General features: G+C 42.2%; 1 protein-coding gene across 1 annotated transcript in view; it reads right to left on the bottom strand.

The window, feature by feature from the left end:
* Positions 1–19,389, bottom strand: part of pigf (phosphatidylinositol glycan anchor biosynthesis, class F) — a 42,905-nt gene that overhangs the window by 4,958 nt on the left and 18,558 nt on the right. Inside the window, exon 4 of the mRNA XM_078404994.1 lies at positions 14,106–14,214. Within this exon, the coding sequence (XP_078261120.1) occupies positions 14,106–14,214 (109 nt within the window). The remainder of the gene's footprint in view (positions 1–14,105; positions 14,215–19,389) is intronic.

The raw sequence follows: 19,389 nt of genomic DNA, 5'->3' as shown, positions 1-19,389 counted from the left end.
CAGGATGTTGCCTAGGATGGAATGTTTCAGTTACGAGGAGAGACTGGATAAGCTCGGTTTGTTTTCCTTACAGCAAAGGAGGAAAAGGGCAGACCCGATAGAGGAATACAAAATTATGAGGAGCATAGATAAAGTGGATAGCGAGAATGCTTCTCCAAAATGGAGGCATCCAAATCCAGACAGCATGGGTTTAAGGCGAGGAGTAAGAGGTTCAATGGGGAATAGGAGTAAAAATATTTTCACCCAAAGTGTAGTTGCTATCCAGAATGCACTATTTGAGGTGGTGAAGGTAGGTATTAACATAACATTTTAAAAGGTATCTGGCCAAGCACTTGAATTATGATGGAATAAAAAGCCACAAACAAAAGGCTGGCAAATAGCATTAGTGTTGATGGGTACTTGATTGTTGCCGTCGATATGATGAGCCGAAGAGCTTGTCTCTGCCGAATGAGTAGGTATAATGCTTACATCCACATTATTCATCAATAATTGTATAGACCTGGGTAATACTCTATAATACATTATCTAAGCTTTTCTATACTGAAAAATAAGGTAATCTACATACAATTTTGAAGTCCTAAAAAAGTTGTTGTATTATCAAAATATTTTTTGTTAATCCACCCTTTGGCATTGGATAAAAGAATGAAATAAGGCCTTCAAGAAAAATGTAAAGAGAAAAACATGTTGCCCAAAATACTTGAGATTTACCATATAGAGGATCTGTGCATCACAATGTGTAAAAGAACCCACTTATACTTGTCGGATTCTCTTTATTAGGGGCGCATGGGGACGAGCAAATTTTGTTTAGTTGTTTCTTAGGAATATGTGGAACACATTTATATCGTGACCTTTGATTCGAATCAGTTACATACGAGTGTGTGCCCATATACACGCTTGTACATTGTCCTAATTGTAGATCCATTGATTAAATCTCAGATTTCTGAACATGGTTATGAAACAATACAAAATAATACTATACACAAGAAAACATTTATTCATCCACAATAAAAGTACAAGCTGCTAGAATGTACCATTTTTTTTTTTAAAGCAAGTTTCAAAAAAAGTTTATGTGTGAAGAATTAACATTGAGTTCAATTATACGATATGGAGAAGTGTGAAAAATGTTATCTAAGTGGGTTAAACAGATACTAATGTCGAGATAAAATAAGCACCAATTTCATTCCAGCACAACTGTGCAAGTTAAAGCTATGCTTTACTGCAGAGGATTCAACTTAATTGGCCAACTCTATATATTTATAATCTAAGGCTATGGTTTGTCACTTAACCCCTACCACTCATGTTCACTTGAATGTTAGGTGTTATCACTTTGATCAAATTCAAGTTTATCATATCATATCATATCATATATATACAGCCGGAAACAGGCCTTTTCGGCCCTCCAAGTCCGTGCCGCCCAGCGATCCCCGTACATTAACACTATCCTATACCCACTAGGGACAATTTTTACATTTACCCAGCCAATTAACCTACATACCTGTACGTCTTTGGAGTGTGGGAGGAAACCGAAGATCTCGGAGAAAACCCACGCAGGTCACGGGGAGAACGTACAAACTCCTTACAGTGCAGCACCCGTAGTCAGGATCGAACCTGAGTCTCCGGCGCTGCATTCGCTGTAAAGCAGCAACTCTACCGCTGCGCTACCGTGCCGCCCCTATTAGATATTTGTTGAATAAATTGAATGGTAGACCAGATCAGACTGCCACATGGGCATGGCCCTTATCTGCTCCTTTCTTGCAAGAACAATATTAGATGAAAATGTCATGCTGGAATTACAACCAAACCAAAGCACAACCCAGTCATATGATAGGAAGTTTATTACTTTTATATAAAAAAGGTAATGCTTACAAATGATCTTCGTCTATTGATAAAATTCAATCTAATGCATTTTTAATGTAAAATAAGTTGATATAAGCAAAGATGGACATAAAATACTGGAGTGATGTTTCAGATTGGGACCTTTAAGCAGCCTGTGAACAGTAGTTTTGATACTGATCAGCTTGAAGAAGTTTTCGCTGATGTCCAGTAACTCATGGGTTATTTTACGGTTATTTTAGAAAATTTGCTACCACAAAGATGGATACAGCTCACTTCCTCTTTGGTGTCATGTGCATATTTAAGCAATTTTAAAACTAGAACTGGTCAGCTTTAAACTTCCTGCTTCATTAGTGGCTTTCAGTCCCAGATGTCAAACTTCTGCATTGCATAATACTTTGAAAAGGCAAATCAAGGAGTGAATTATAATTTAGCATTTTTCTTTATATTCCCTGCATGGACTCTCCCCACCATTCTCACATGAAGCTAATACACCTCTACGTTTTAAAGCACATCTGCCACCCGACGCAGTTTCTGACAGATACACAACTTTCCTCGATAAACCAAGTGCCGATACTGAACCTTGGAATTCATTCTCGTATTAAATAACTTCTCCATTAACTCAACTCACTTCCTTTAATTACATGTGTAAGCTGTAGGTTCCTGCAAGAAACCTAGCTATGCTTGCCAATGAACAATACGATATGGAAACAAGCCCTTTGACCCAAATTGTCCACGCCAACCAAACCAAGGTCCCATTTGCTTGCACCTGGCCCATATCCCTCCAAACCTTTTCTATCCACACACCGTGAAAGCTCATTCTGTGTACAGGTCCACCATCGATTTTCTGGAAACTGGTGGTCCCACCTCTCCTATGATCTGGACAAAAATCCCCCCTCCCCCATCCCGGATGACCCCCCGAAAATGTGAGGCCAATCTCGATCTCATTGGGACTTCCACGCCAGCCGGCGGGTCGAATTTGACGCTCTGGAACTCCAGGCCGGCTAGAGCTGGCAGATCTGCTCCCATGGCCGACTTTGAAGGCCGGTGGCTTGGCCCCTTAAGGCCATGATCTCCATTGGTCTGGTAAAACGGATAATCCAGAAAGGTTTTGGAAGCAAGGGTGCTGGAAAAAGTGTGAAAACATTGCATCTCAGGTCCCTTTTAAATCTTTCCCCTCTAACCTTAAACCTATGCCCTCCAGTTTAGACCCCACGACACTGGAAATAAGACAGTGGCTCTCCACCATATAAACCTCAATAAGATCATCCCTCAGCCTCCTATGCTCCAGGGAAAAAAGTCCAAGCCAATTCAGTCTCTTCTTACTACCCAACCCCTCCAGATCCAGTTGATACCAGTTCTCTAGCAGGACAGCAAGGATTGTATAACATACTCCAAACGTGGCCTTATCAAACAACGCCTTGTAAACTGTAACACGATGTCCCAACTCTTGTACTTAATATCCTGACTGATCCAATCTCTCCAAATAAATAAAGCCCTCCATTCTCAGCAACATCCTGGTCAATCTTTTCTGCACTCTTTCTAATGTCACCACATCCTTCCTGCAGTGTGGAGACTAGAACTACACACTGCACTCCAGGTGCAGCCTGACCAATGTTTCATTGGCTGCGACGTGATGTCCCAACCTTTATACTCAAAAGACCAGGCCTTCAAAGGCAAGCATGTCAAATGTTGTCTTTGCTATCCTGTCCATTTGTCTTGCCATGAACTTGCATCACAAGGTCCCTCTGAATATCAATACTCTTGAAGTCCCTGCCATTTACTCTGTATGTCCTGTTAACATTTATCAATATCTAAAAATCTAGGATCTGTCTTCAATAAATTCATCCACTGAGCCAAGTTTCTTGTGCAGAGATTTCATAAGATTCACTACTCTAGAAATGAAAATTCTCGTCACTGATACTCTGATTTCAGATTGAACTCAATCTTCATATTCTTATATCCCCATCTACCCTTACACACAGACTAGTCGTCATTCACCTTTTTCCTATCCATTTTGTCCTCTCTCTAAAATTTTCTAAATTTGAGGCAGGTTCACAGAGATACAAGAAATAACAGTACAAGACCATTTGGAATATGCTGCTGCTCAATCATTCAACAAGATCAAATCAGATCCATTACCGAACAATCAATAATGCCATATCCCTCAATCCCCCGAATCAAAGCAACAGAATTAAAGTTACAAAGAGATGGCTTAAGCTGGGTTTGTTTCTATAGGGAACGCAGGAGACTGGGCAGAGATTTAATTGAGCTGTTTAAAATTGTGAGAAGCTTAAGTGAGATAATAGTAAGCATTCATTTCCCTGCAGAGAGGACAGTAAATAGATGGCATAGATTTAACTTAAATGGTAAGATTTGGGAGGATTTGTAAAACAAAATCACACTGAATAGGGGTCTGGAATTCACTGGTGAAGATTGAAACACTCATCACTTTTGTAAAAGGTATTTGGAGGAGCATTTAAAGAACCATTACCCATAGGGCCATACAACCAAGTGGGATTGCATTAAAATCAGTTTCTGACCAGCATTGGCACAATGGCTTCAATATATTGTAAACTAATGCAGATCAGTGTCAAAAATTATCATAGACACAAAAAGCTGGAGTAACACAGCGGTTTCAGGCAGCATCTCTGGGGAGAAGGAATGGGTGACGTTTCAGGTCGAGACCCTTGGTCAGTCTGCTTAAGAAATTTCAAGGCTGTAGGAAGGAACTGCAGATGCTGGTTATACCGACTGCCAGTCGGAAGAAGTGTGCCGACCCGTAATGTCGCCAATTCCTTTTACTTCAGAGATACTGCCTGACCCACTGAGTTACTCCAGCATTTTGCGTCTATCGTTAAGAAATTTCACGGCTTTGATGAAAATTTCACGACCAAAAAAGGTCAAAGAAGGCAAAATGCTGAGTGGAGCAGCAGTTGAATGAGAGTGTAACCTGTGTAATATTTTTGTTCTGTGTGGGGAGCTACTAGATTGTAATCACTCTCCTGAGATGGAGAACCCAACCAAACTTGGACGTCACTGATATATGCCTGTGTAGCCAGTGTGGACGGGATTGTGTTTCTTTCCTTTGGTGGAGTTTCTGCTCAGTGGGAGGGGAAGGTTACATTTGGACTCCCACTTGCATTTCATGAAACCCGATCAGCAGCAGAGAGGTGAATGCAAGTGCATGCAAGTGCTATTTGCTTACAAAACCACTTTTGCTTCAAATGAGCTGCAGGTTGAAAACCTTGCCTGCTCTTTTCCACAAATCCAAACTGTGAGGGGCCATTTGTTTAATTATTTCTCACTGACTTGCTGGAAACTGGTCAAATTCCCTGCATGTATTAACATGCTTTCTGGCTGGAGGCATCACGAGAGTACTTTTTACCAATTCAGTAAATAGTGCCACATAATTTAAAACTATTCAACACATCTGCTTCCAAATCCGTTTGCTTACTGACCATATTTGTTCTTACATTTGCCTTTACTGATGTTGTTTCATTTACAAGGTTTTAGTAGAGTCAGGAGATTCCATCACTGAACCTCTAACCCGGGATCCTTGTTATTGTGTATGCTTGGTCTTTAAAGACTGAAGAAGGGTTCCAACCTGAAACGTCGCCTATTCCTTTTCTCCAGAGACGCTGCCTGACCCGCTGGGTTACTCCAGTATTTTGTGTGTATGTTCGGTATAAACCAGCATCTGCAGTTCCTTCTACACACGTACTTGTTAAAGACGGGATCAGACTCAGCTGCAATGGACAAAACCAAGTAGCCTTTTTTGCCACCATGAGATAACTGAGTTAGGCACCAGATGGCTACCAGTATTTGTGTACCTAACACTAATCATTGTCACCAGATAGGTATAAAAATGGAAACAAGATTGCAAAGCAGTGAGAGATGAATTTTGAGAGGCAAATCACCATAATGGATTAGTTGCAAAAAGAGCAAATTTTTGCATCATTAAGTTTTAGTGCCAATTTGTTGGCCAAACCATTGTATTTTAAAGAAAGCAAATGCACAACATCTTAACATTTAATACACACTGCTAAGGAGAAATGCTAGAGTATAATAACTCCAATTTTGGTGAACTTGTCCAACCAAGGTGTTGAACAGATACACCACATTAAAAACCAGCCAATGGTCATCTTGGGCGATTAATTTCTGCCACTGGTCATTAATAGAATAATTACCATCAAGTCTTAGCCATCAAAACTGACCAGAAACTCACGGGACCATTCATATCAATGCTGTGACTGCACAAGCAGGTCACAAGTTGGACAGTGTCTCACTTAGTTTGGCAGAAGGTAATATATAGGTGAAGAAATCAGACATGAGAGAAGGGTCAGGAGTATAGTGGAGTGATACAATAAGCGCATGGGATCTGAATTCATGTGTGAAGATGACGTTACACTGGAAAGCAATTGTGTAAACATATGATTAACGAGCAAAGCACCAAGGCAAATTCTTTGTATGTCTACATACTTGACGAATAAAATGTATTCAATTCAATTAGTTAATATATCAGAATAATTTTCAGTCATTGAGCGATAAAGCATAGGAACAGGCCCTTCAGCCATCAATGGCTACGTTAAAAATGATGTCAAATTAAACTAATCCCTTCTGCCTACATATGAATCACATGTCTCCATTCACAGTATATCCATGTGCCTGTCTAAAAGCCTCTTGTACACCACTATCATATGTTTACACCACCACGCTGGTACCTACCACCGGGCAAAAAACTTGCCATGGACATCTCCTTTCAGTATCCCTCCCCCATCTTAAAGCTGTGGCCTGCATTTGACATTTCCACTGGAGAAAAAGGACCTGACCCAATACACTATCTCATATTTTTATAAAGTCTGTGCTGACATTTAAGCACCCAGTTTTACACTAATTCCATCCTGACCCTTTTATTCTCTTACATTCTATCATTGATCTACATATGTGGGGCAATGTTCTGTGAGTGCAGCACGGTGGCGCAGCAGTAAAGTTGCTGCCTTAAGGCGCTTATAGCGCCAGAGACCCACGTTCGATCCCGACCACGGGTGCTTTCTGAACGGAATTTGTACGTTCTCCCCGTGCCCGCGTGGGTTTTCTCCGAGATCTTCGGTTTCCTCCCACACTCCAAAGACATATAAATGCAAAATTGTCTCCAGTGTGTGTTAATGTGCGTGGATCGCTGGTCCCTGTGGTCTTGGTGGGCCGAAGGGCCTGTTTCCGCGCTGTATCTTTAAACTAAACTAATACAGTAAGTAGAGCGCCTGGATGAAATCCATGTGGTCACATTGAGATCATGCAACTCCACACAGATATCATCGGTGAAGAGGATTGATCCCAAGTGGCTTGTGCTGTGAGGCAACATCTCCATGAGCTGCGCCACCCGTGCTTTCCATTTGCATTCATCTTTATTGCACAACAGCACTGTCGGAATACCCTAATTAAATGGTTGCAGCACGCAGAGAGATTGCCTCATTCACACTGTATAAACAATAAAGGCATAAAACCATCTAAAAAGCACATCTGAATTTGTCTATTTCCTGTGAAATATAATTTGGAAAATATCTGACGAATTAAACTTTCACTGATTTTTTTGCTCATGACCAGCTACACAACAGTTAACACATGCAGCTTGTCATGTGTCACCATTAAATGAAAAGGAAGTCTAAATGGAAATCACCTCTGGATCCAATGAAATGAAATAAAATGCTAATAGAACTTTTATGAAGTGGAAATAATCTCTCTCGTTCAGAAATGTCATTGCATTTCTCATTCAACATTTATATTAAGCATATTCTTTGCGCCCAATGTAGACAGCAATTAATGACCGTCTGAATTTAATTTAGTTTAGATATACAGTGTGGAAACAAACCCTGAGGCCCACTGAGTATGCACCGACCAGTGACCACCCCATGCACTAGCACTATCTACACACTAGGGACAATTTACAAGTTACAGAAGCCAATTAACCTACAGGCCTTTATGTCTTTGGAGTATGGGAGGAAACCTGGAGAAACCGGAAGAAAACCCAGCGGTCACAGGGTAAACATACAAAATCCGTACAGACAGCATCCATAGTCATGGTCGAACCCAGGTCTCTGGCGCTGTAAGGCAGCAACTCTACCACTGCACCATTGTGCCGCCCTTAAACAATTTTTTTTGGTAAAGAATAAACTGCCAGAGGAACTCAGCGGGTCAAGTAATATTTGTGGTGCATAAGGAAATCTCGATGTTTTGGGTTGAGAGGCAGCAGCAGGACTGAGAGGGCAAAGACAACCAGTGTAAAGAGAGATGGAAAGGCACAAGAATGGTCAGAAGGAGCTAGGTGGACCAAGGATGGTGTGAATGGATGACTCAGTTGATGTCAGGTGGGGAAAAGGGAGGGCTAGAGTTAGGAGAGAGGCAGGTGGGTAATAGATGGAAACAGACAAATAAATAGGAACGGACTAATGGCACTGGCTGGGGAGAGGGAAAAGTGAAAGTGGAGATAGCTATTGTGGTGGGTGATGAGTGGCAAACAGATTCCTACCAGTGGTGGAATCTGATAAGTAAGGACTTTAATAATGAGAACCATTGAAGAAAGGCGAAGGGCAGATGGAACCAACGTGGGAAAGAGGGTCCAGTGAGTGAAATGCTTGGGTAGTAGGGGGATAGAACCAGGTGGGGGGTGAAAATGGGATATGGGATGGGTGGGAGGTGTATGACAAAAATGGAAAGGCCAGAGATGGAAAGACACTAGAGACCAGAATGTGAAAGATAGGGATCTAGATGCCCTTGTATGTGAAACACATGTCATATCATATCATATATATACAGCCGGAAACAGGCCTTTTCGGCCCTCCAAGTCCGTGCCGCCCAGCGATCCCCGTACATTAACCCTATCCTACACCCACTAGGGACAATTTTTACATTTACCCAGCCAATTAACCTACATACCTGTACGTCTTTGGAGTGTGGGAGGAAACCGAAGATCTCGGAGAAAACCCACGCAGGTCACGGGGAGAACGTACAAACTCCTTACAGTGCAGTACCCGTAGTCAGGATCGAACCTGAGTCTCCGGTGCTGCATTCGCTGTAAAGCAGCAACTCTACCGCTGCGCCACCGTGCGCAAGTGGCAGCAATTAATTAGGACGGGAAAAGAAATGTTGGAATTTAGAAAAATAAAAGATGAGCTCATAGAACTGAACATTGAAACCATCAGAAGGGTTAGGTAGCATATTCGGAGAACACAGATCAGCGATGTTTTGGGTCAGGACCCTTCTTCAGACTGGTAGGGGTAGGGGGAGGGAGAAACGAAGAAAGCTGGAAAAGAGGAAGGGTAGGACAAAGATAGACACAAAATGCTGGAGTAGCTCAGCGGGTCAGGCAGCATCTCTGGAGAGGAGGAATGGGTGACGTTTCAGGTCGAGACCCTTCTTCAGACTGATGTCAGGGGAGTGGATGGGACAGAGATAGAATGTAGTCGGAGACAGTAGGACTGGTGGGAGAACTGGGAAGGGGAGGGGATGGAAGGAAAGCAAAGGCTATTTGAAGTTAGACAAAGCCTGGCACGCAAGAGACCCTTCTTCAGACCCGACCGTCACCCATTCCTTCTCTCTAGAGATGCTGCCTGTCTGGGCATTTTGTATCTACCTCAAGCAGTAGGTGGTAACAGGTGAGGAGGGGGTGATTGACAGATGGTTGCACAAAGACCAGAAATGAAAAGACAGAAGGAATGATACAAAAGAGAGTTGTGAAACTTGAGGAAAGAATGTAGGTGGAAGGGGAGGGAAGGAAATAATTAGGTACGAGTCCAGGTAGGGGGTACAGGGGAGAGGAGGAAGAAAAAGGAAGGATGGGGGTGGAAGGGTGAGGTATGGGGATTGGTTTCGTTTTGAGATGCAACATGGAAACAGGCTCTTTGGCCCACAGTTCGCATCGACCACTGATCGCTGTGCACTAGCACTATCCTACACACGAGACAATTTATCAAAGCCAATTAACCTACAAACCTGTACTTCTTTGGAATGTGGGAGGAAACCAGAGCAACCAGAGAATACCCAAGCATTTCAGGGAGAGAACGTACAAATTCCACAAGACAGTACCCATAGTCAGGTTCAAACCCGGGTCGCTGGAGCTGTAAGGTAGCAACTCTACTGCTGCGCAACCGTGCCGCCTTTAGGTAGTTAATTAACTAAAATTGGAGAATTCAATGTTCATACTAGAAACATAGAAAATAGGTGCAGGTGTAGGCCATTCGGCCCTTTGAGCCTGCACCGCCATTCAATATGATCATGGCTGATCATCCAACTCAGTATCCCATACCTGCCTTCTCTCCATACCCCCTGATCCCTTTAGCCACAATGGCCACATCTAACTCCCTCGTAAATATAGCCAATGAACTCGCCTCAACTACCTTCTGTGGCAGAGAATTCCACAGATTCATCACTCTGTGTGAAAAAAAAGTTCTCATCTCGGTCCTAAAAGACTTCCCCCTTATCCTTAAACTGTGACCCCTTGTTCTGGACTTCCCCAACATCGGGAACAATCTTCCTGCATCTAGCCTGTCCAACCCCTTAAGAATTTTGTAAGTTTCTATAAGATCCCCCCTCAATCTTCTAAATTCCAGCGAGTACAAGCTGAGTCTATCCAGTCTTTCTTCATATGAAAGTCCTGCCATCCCAGGAATCAATCTGGTGAACCTTCTCTGTACTCCCTCTATGGCAAGAATGTCTTTCCACAGATTAGGAGACCAAAACTGTACGCAATACTCCAGGTGTGGTCTCACCAATGCCCTGTACTGTTGGGTTGTAAACTACCCAGGTAGAATACAAGGTGCTGTTCCTCCAGTTTGAATGTGGCCTCGCTCTGGCAATGGATGCGGCTCAGGACAGAATAGTCAGTATGGAAATACAAAGAGAAGTTAAATAGTTAACAGCTGGCCTTGGTGAACCTAATACTTGGAGTATTAAGTACTTACAGGAGAAACAAGCTGGAGGCAAACCTCTCTGGTGGTTGTATTTGCCTCTTTATTCACACGTTGCTTTGCTCTTCACATGAACACCACTGGGATCAGGAATTCACCAGGTGCATTCCTGGAAGAACGCTACATTCTTGACAGGAACCAGGTATCAGATAAGGTACTACATCTCAAGTGAATCCACGGCCAGTATTTAAAATGCAGATTGTCTTGCCTGATGTCTTCTATAACATTAATCAAAACCAATAGGATAGGTAATCAGATTATTTATCTCAACGCTGTTTATGGTACCTCACATTGTGATAACTCTGTTGCATTGTTCCCCGCATTCAGGCAGCAGCCTTGCTTTAAAAGAAGTTCATTAACTAAGCTTCCTGGAGCATTCCGAGGTTATGAAAGACCCCATATCAATCTACGTTTGTTCATTTGGCCAGTCCACGGTGGGTTGGCCTTGGGCTAAACAGGAAATGTTACCCAGAAAAAGTGTCTGGAGTGAACATTTACTTTCATTATAAAGAAATTCCAAAATATGTTGGGGAACACCCAATGAGGGAATCAGAAAGGTGTGTAATTTAAGAACATTGGGAAAGGGACAATGGGAAAAACAAATGAAATGTGAAAAGAAGAATATATATAATTCAAACATGGGTCACTTAAAGGAAACGTCTCCTTAAAGGAGTCAGCGCCAACTTCTTTGATACCGCTGGGGTTTAGGCTACCCAAGCAAGGTATGGGATGCTGTTCCTCCGATTTGTGCTGAGCCTCACTCTGACAGTGGAGGAGGCCCAGGACAGAAAGGTCAGATTAGGAATGGGAGGGGGAGTTGAGGTGCTGAGCAACCGGGAGATCATGTTGACCCACTCCCCTGACATCAGTCGGAAGATGGGTCTCGACCCGATTCCTTCTCCAGAGATGCTGCCTGTTCCGCTGAGTTACTCCAGCATTTTGTGTCTTCAATTTAAATCAGCATCTGCGGTTCTTTCCTTTACATATTTGAATATGGAGAACAATGTCAGAGACAGCAGAGCAGTGTTACAAGTTTAAAACAAAGCACAAGTCTCTGGAGTCCTCATTTTCCAAAGGAAACCTGGCCAGGAATTCTCATTTGTGAAGAATTCCATGTTGGCCGATCTGGTTTGGGAGCTTAGTCAAGTTATTTTAAATTATTGGGATGGATATGCCAAAGGTATCTAATCACGAAGCACAATTACACAAATTTTAACCAAATTCCTGCTTGCTAATTTTTGAAAGTGATGAATGAGCTCACTGGAAGAATTTACTTTCATGCTGACCTGTGGCCAATGTTTCAATTTCACAACTTCTCCTCCAACAAAGTGTCAGATTAACGATGGAACAGATCTCTTCATGGAGCCAGTGTCACCCTTGTGACACATGGCACCTCTCCAAGTTTACTACTGTGACCCATGTTAATTCATAAACTAACAACATCTAAGAATGATAGACATAAAATGCTGGAGTAACTCAGTGGGTCAGGCAGCATCTCTGGAGAGAAGGAACAGGTGACGTTTTGGGTTGAGACCCTTCTTCAGACTCTCTAAGATATCTAAGAAAATCTAAGGTATTTATTCACAAAATGCTGGAGTAACTCAGCAGGTCAGGCAGCATCTCAGGAGAGAAGGAATGGGTGACGTTTCGGGTTGAGACCCTTCTTCAGACCATCAGTCTGAAGAAGGCTATCGACCCGAAACGTCACCCATTCCTTCTCTCCTGAGATGCTGCCTGACCCACTGAGTTACTCCAACATTTTGTGAATAAATACCTTAGATTTGTACCAGCATCTGCAGTTATTTTCTTACACTAAGAAAATCTAAGAATGCCTATACCTATGGGAGAAAGGAAAAGCGTCCCATTAGATTGGGTGCAGAGTCCATTGCATTCAAAAATGTTCAGATGTTGATGTAAAAATTCTATATCTTTGTAAAGGCCAATAAGTAAAAAATACTTGTTGGATCCAAGGATATTGTTTGGCTGTGGTCTAACAATAGATCTGAAAGAAAAGAATCACTGGCCACTACTACTACAAATTCATAAAAGGAAAATATATCAGACACTAGAAATATGAAATAAAACAATTAAAACAAAAATGGAAATACTCAATAGGTTAGCCAGCATTTATAGAGAAAACAGAATAAACTTTTCAATCTGATGACTTTTCACCAGCTCCCTCTCAATCACCCAAATAAACCAATTGAGAAAATGAATACAAAATTGAAAATAACCATCTTTGTCAGTGATATTGTGAAATGTTTATTTACTCTCAGTCATCTAGGCTGAACAGGCCACATTGCTCAGATGCCCAACAGCAGTCTCCCAAATCACAAGCTCTGTCATAGAAGGAGATTACCAGCAAAACAGAAAAATATTCAAGGATGCGCTCAATGCTTTCTTCGTCACTGACTCCCGAGAACCTCCGGTACATGTCATAAGTTCATACGTTATATGAGAATGGGCCATTTGACCCATTGGATCGACTCTGCCATTCAATCATGGCTGATATATCTTCCGCTCTCCTGCCCATTCATCAACCCCATCTCCTGCCTTCTCAACTCAAAGTGGAGAAGGAGCAATAAGAATAGCACTGAAAACTTGGAGGGCATTCAACAGGAGCAGAGAGAAGCCCTAATTGACAGAAGCAGCTCACCATCTCACGTGACCCACCCATCCACCTATTCCATCAGCTGCCACCTGGGCCCTCAGCTCAAGCAGCATAACCGACACCATCTTCAAATATTTTACTAACGTCACATATGCAATCCATAAAATAGTAAAGAAATAAATATTACAAATGTGGATGAAATACATTCAAGTTATGAAACAGTTAACAAGATTAATAGTGAAACTTGATGATTCCATAGAATTCGTCAAGTTGGGAGATCTGAATTTGCAAACCCATAAATTAAAGAGCCAGACAGCTTAACAGTTTACTCTTAGTTCAGTGCAAATTATCCATGCATTAAAAACATTCAAACATTCATCAGTCTTGTAGATAAATACATGTAATTTGAAATATAATTCTCCAAGGATACTTACACCACAATGCGATACTTATGCTCTAAGCATCTGGGGTTTTAACAAATTGCGTGCTAATTGATCCCGTCACCTATTTCAGAAATTAAAGCATGCCTTCTTTCACTGGCTATTTATTTTTCTACTTGAGACGCAAGAGCTCGTCAAATTTAGTTTATTTTCAAACAATCTTGTTCTCTTTCCCTTAGTGCATGCAGCTGCAGCAATGAGAAACCTCGGATTTTTCATTGAACACCATATTTTTTACGATGAACCATTACATACCTGCCAAGGCCTGTCCCAGTCCAGTGGAATAGGAAACGCTCCAAGCCAAGCCCCAAACAAAGTGGAAATTGTGGTGATCTGAAGACTGGTATCCCAAATAGACAAGGCTCTGCGGGAGAAAAAGGAGATATTATTCACAAGCTCATTCCTAATGTAGTGAACCTGAAGGCTAGGCTATAAGGTGGTGAAGTTAAATATGCAAACAAACGTGGATACTGTTTGGAAGAAGTGGAAAAATGTAAAAGGGGGCAGAGGATAGACATGGAAGAATATTAGACATAAGGAACTGCAGATGCTGATTAATACACAAAAGGACAAAGTATTGGAGTAACTCAGCAGGTCAGGCAGCATCTTTGAAAAACATGGGAAGGTGATGTTTTGGGTCGAGACTCTTGTTCAGACTTTTTCTCTAAACTTCAATTAACATAGGTTGATGTCGCTCCACCTATCTTTATACATCAACATGATCATGCCAAGAATCAACCTCGGAAACCCCTCTGCATTGCCTCCAGTGTAAGTAGAGGCACTACCTTCAATCTGGAAACCAGAACGGGATTCCAGGTGCTATCTCAGACACGGCTAAAAAATAGCATCAAAGGCCTCATACTTGAATACTGCATGCATCTTACAATAAAGGCCAGCATTCCATTGGCATGCCTATCTGCAAGCAGATTCTGTGTTTTATGCACAAGGTCCCTGAGATGCTTTTGCACTGCGCCATTTTCCAGTCTCATTCTATTTAAATAATGATTTACTTTTTCATTCTTTCTTCCAAAGTGAACAATCCCATAACTTCTCACATCGTACTCCATTTGCTAACTTTTTGCCCCCAAACTTACACTTACAAACAGTCTGAAGAAGGGTCTCGACCCGAAACGTCACCCATTCCCTCTCTCCTAGATGCTGTCGTATGTTGAAAGGCTGGAGCAATTAGGCTTGTATACACTGGAATTTAGAAGGATGAGGGGGGATCTTATTGAAACATATAAGATAATTAGGGGATTGGACACATTAGAGGCAGGAAACATGTTCCCAATGTTGGGGGAGTCCAGAACAAGGGGCCACAGTTTAAGAATAAGGGGTAGGCCATTTAGAACGGAGATGAGGAAGAACTTTTTCAGTCAGAGGGTGGTGAAGGTGTGGAATTCTCTGCCTCAGAAGGCAGTGGAGGCCAGTTCGTTGGATGCTTTCAAGAGAGAGCTGGATAGAGCTCTTAAGGATAGCGGAGTGAGGGGGTATGGGGAGAAGGCAGGAACGGGGTACTGATTGAGAGTGATCAGCCATGATCGCATTGAATGGCGGTGCTGGCTCGAAGGGCTGAATGGCCTACTCCTGCACCTATTGTCTATTGACCTGCTGTGTTACTCCAGCATTTTGTGATACTTACAATTTCAAGGTCCAGGTCAGGGTTACGCGGTCAGGGTTACGCGGTCAGGGTCACGCGGTCAGGGTCACGCGGTCAGGGTCACGCGGTCAGGGTCACGCGGTCAGGGTCTCGCGGTCACGGTCTCCAGGTCACGGTCTCCAGGTCACGGTCTCCAGGTCACGGTCTCAAGGTCACGGTCTCAAGGTCACGGTCTCAAGGTCACGGTCTCAAGGTCACGGTCTCAAGGTCACGGTCTCAAGGTCACGGTCTCAAGGTCACGGTCTCAAGGTCACGGTCTCAAGGTCACGGTCTCAAGGTCACGGTCTCAAGGTCACGGTCTCAAGGTCACGGTCTCAAGGTCAAGGTCTCAAGGTCAAGGTTTCACGGTCAGTTTATTGTCACATGTACTAATTAAAGTACAGTGAAATTCAAATTTGTTCCATTTGCTAACTTTTTGCCCTCTAACTTACAATTAAAATTTGCTAACCCACCTGTTTTGCCTGCAACCTCCCTTGTTGGGCATCAGGTCAGCACTTGGAACATTCTCTCACCACCATCCAAATACTCAATGGCCACTTCAGTTATGTGGTTAATGGTGATCAAGGCAGAAACCTTACTACATGTACAGTACCCTCCATAATGTTTGGGACACAGACCCATCATTTATTGATTTGCCTCTGTACTCCACAATTTGAGATTTGTAAAAGAAAAAAAAAACCTCACATGTGGTTAAAGTGCACATTGTCAGATTTTATTAAAGGGTATTTTTATACATTTTGGTTTCACCATGTAGAAATTATAGTTGTGTTTATACATAGTCCCCCCATTTCAGGGCACCATAATGTTTGGGACACATGGCTTCACAGGTGTTTGTAATTGTTCAGGTGTGTTTAATTGCCTCCTTAATGCAGGTATAAGAGAGCTCTCAGCACCTAGTCTTTCCTCCAGTCTTTCCATCACCTTTGGAAACTTTTATTGCTGTTTATCAACCTTGAGGACCAAAGTTGTGCCAATGAAAGTCAAAGAAGCCATAATGAGACTGAGAAACAAGAATAAACTGTTAGAGGCATCAGCCAAACCTTAGGCTTACCAAAATCAACTGTTTGGAACATCATTAAGAAGAAAGAGAGCATTGGTGAGCTTACTAATTGTAAAGGGACTGGCAGGCCAAGGAAGACCTTCACAGCTGACGACAGAAGAGTTCTCTCTATAATAAAGAAAAACCGCCAAACACCTGTCCGACAGAACAGAAACACTCTTCAGGAGTCAGGTGTGGATTTGTCAATGACCACTGTCTGCAGAAGACTTCACAAACAGAAATACAGAGGCTACACTGCAAGATGCAAACTACTGGTTAGCCACAAAAATAGGATGGCCGGGTTACAGTTTGCCAAGAACTACTTAAAAGAGCAACCACAGTTCTGGAAAAAGGTTTTGTGGACAGATGAGATGAAGATTAACATATCAGAGTGATGGCCAGAGCAAAGTATGAAGGAGGGAAAGAACTGTCCAAGATCCAAAGCTTACCACCTCATCTGTGAAACACAGTGGTGGGGGTGTTATGGCCTGGGCATGTAAGGCTGCTGAAAGTACTGGTTAAACTATCTTCATTGATGATACAACAGCTGATGGTAGTAACATAATTAATTCTGAAGTGTATCAACACATCCTATCTGCTCAAGTTCAAATAAATGCCTCGAAACCCATTGTTCATTCTACAGCAAGACAATGATCCCAAACATACTGCTCAAGCAACAAAGGAGTTTTTCAAAGCTAAAAAATGGTCAATTCTTGAGCGGGCAAGTCAATCACCCGATCTGAACCCAATTGGGCATGCCTTTCATATGCTGAAGAGAAAACCGAGGGGGACTAGCCTCCAAAACAGGCATAGGCTAAAGATGGCTGCAATACAGGCCTGGCAGAGCATCACCAGAGAAGACACCCAGCAACTAGTGATGTCCATGAATCGCAGACTTCAAACAGTAGTTGCATGCAAAGGATATGCAACAAAATGCTAAATCAGACGACTTTCATTTACATGACATTGCTGTGTCCCAAACATTATGGTGCCCTGAAATGGGGGGACTGTGTATAAACACGGTTGTAATTTCTACATGGCGAAACCAAAATGTATAAATATAGCCTTTATTAAAATGTGACAATGTGCACTTTAACCACTTGCGATATTTTCTATTACAAATCTCAAATTGTGGAGGCAAATAAATAAATGCTGGGGCTTTGTCCCAAGCATTATGGAGGGCATTGTAAAATATACCTGGAGTAGCATCTGACATGCTGACCCCGAGGATACTGGCCAAGCTCTGGAAAGCCAGATCAACCGATTCTCTCTCTCTCACACCCCTTCCCTCTCCTAGCAAAGACACGATGGACCAAATAACCTCTCCTGCATCCATAAAAGTCTGACAAAAACCTTTCCACAATTTGAAGGTAAATATTGGTAGATTTTATTTCAGCAGCAGAATTACCGATTAGTTCATGGCTAAATATGCAGAGACTCTTAATTAATTTTGTTCTCATTTGACATCTTATATTACATTAACCAATGCATAAAGAGTCGGTCAAATCAGACAGCATCTTAATCTTGTGTTTAAAATTCTTTATGATATCATCAGTCAACAGATTCTGTGATTGCCTGACCTTTACTACAATGTTATATACAATCTGTCAAAAAGCAACATTTTAAAATTAAGAATGTTTGACAGGGTGTTCAATATTATGTCAAATCAATCTTGCTTACTGTGGAGGTACGTGACAATGATACAGTATCCTGCTGGTTATGTTACTTGACTAGAGCCCAGAGACCTGGACTATTGATTCAGAAGCACAGGCTCCAATCCCACCAGCAGCTGGAAAATGAATTAAAAAATCTTGCAGACTGGCCTTCATGTGATCCCAAGCCACCAACTAACTGCATCGAATCAGTCTAACAGCACAGGACCCTTTACTTTGATCATCATGGCTGTTGTGACCATTATGTGCTAATATGCCTTGACAATTCAAGTGCTCATCAATTGCTTTTTAAGTGTGTTGAATACCTGCCTCTATCATCTTCTCATGGAGAGCATTCTCAACTGCAACCACCTTCTGGGTGAAAGAAATCTTCACAATATCCACTCAAAACCTTATGCTTCTGAACTTATAGCTATGCTCCCTGGTTTTGGACACCTCAACCATGCAGAAAGGTTTCTACTATCTATCTCATAATTTTGTACATATTCTCAGGATTGCCCCTTCCGCCCACCCAGTCTATCGAGTCTCTCCTTATTCCGTCTCAGGCAACATTTGGGTGGCGTCCCTCTCTACTCTCAATACAATACAATACAATATATCTTTATTGTCATTGTACAGGGGTACAATGAGATTGTGAATGCGCCTCCCAAACAATGCAATAAATTAATTAGCTAGTCAGTATTAATTTAAACAACCCAATGAAACAAATTATAACAGTTTTAAAACCGAATAAAGTGCAAGTAGATCAGTGCCGGTTCACTGTGCGATCTGTGCTGGTTCACTCTCTTCAGTGCAATTACATCCTTTCTTTGGAGACAAGATACCACAAATGCTAGAATCTCAAGAAAATACAAACTGCTGGACAAAATCATCAAATTGAGCAGCACCTGTGCAGGCAGAGGTAGTTTCAGGTTGAGGCTCTGCATCAGAACTCTCTGTAGTGCAGTTACTAGAACTACACACACATTCACACACATCAGCCAGATGTTGCCTAACCAATGTTATATAAAGTTGTACCAAGATCTCCTTGCAGTTATATTCTATGCTCCATCCAATGAAGGGAAGAAGCTGTACATCTTCACCTCCCAATGACCACTTACACCACTGTTATTCTACCTTCTCTCCTCTCCTGTTGGTCAGACGACACAAAACACGCTCCACCATATT

This window comes from Rhinoraja longicauda, chromosome 9, assembly GCF_053455715.1.
Source record: "Rhinoraja longicauda isolate Sanriku21f chromosome 9, sRhiLon1.1, whole genome shotgun sequence".
Taxonomy (NCBI): domain Eukaryota; kingdom Metazoa; phylum Chordata; class Chondrichthyes; order Rajiformes; family Arhynchobatidae; genus Rhinoraja; species Rhinoraja longicauda.
Note: the sequence above shows the minus strand (reverse complement) of the source record. Positions and strands in the feature narration are given on the sequence as shown.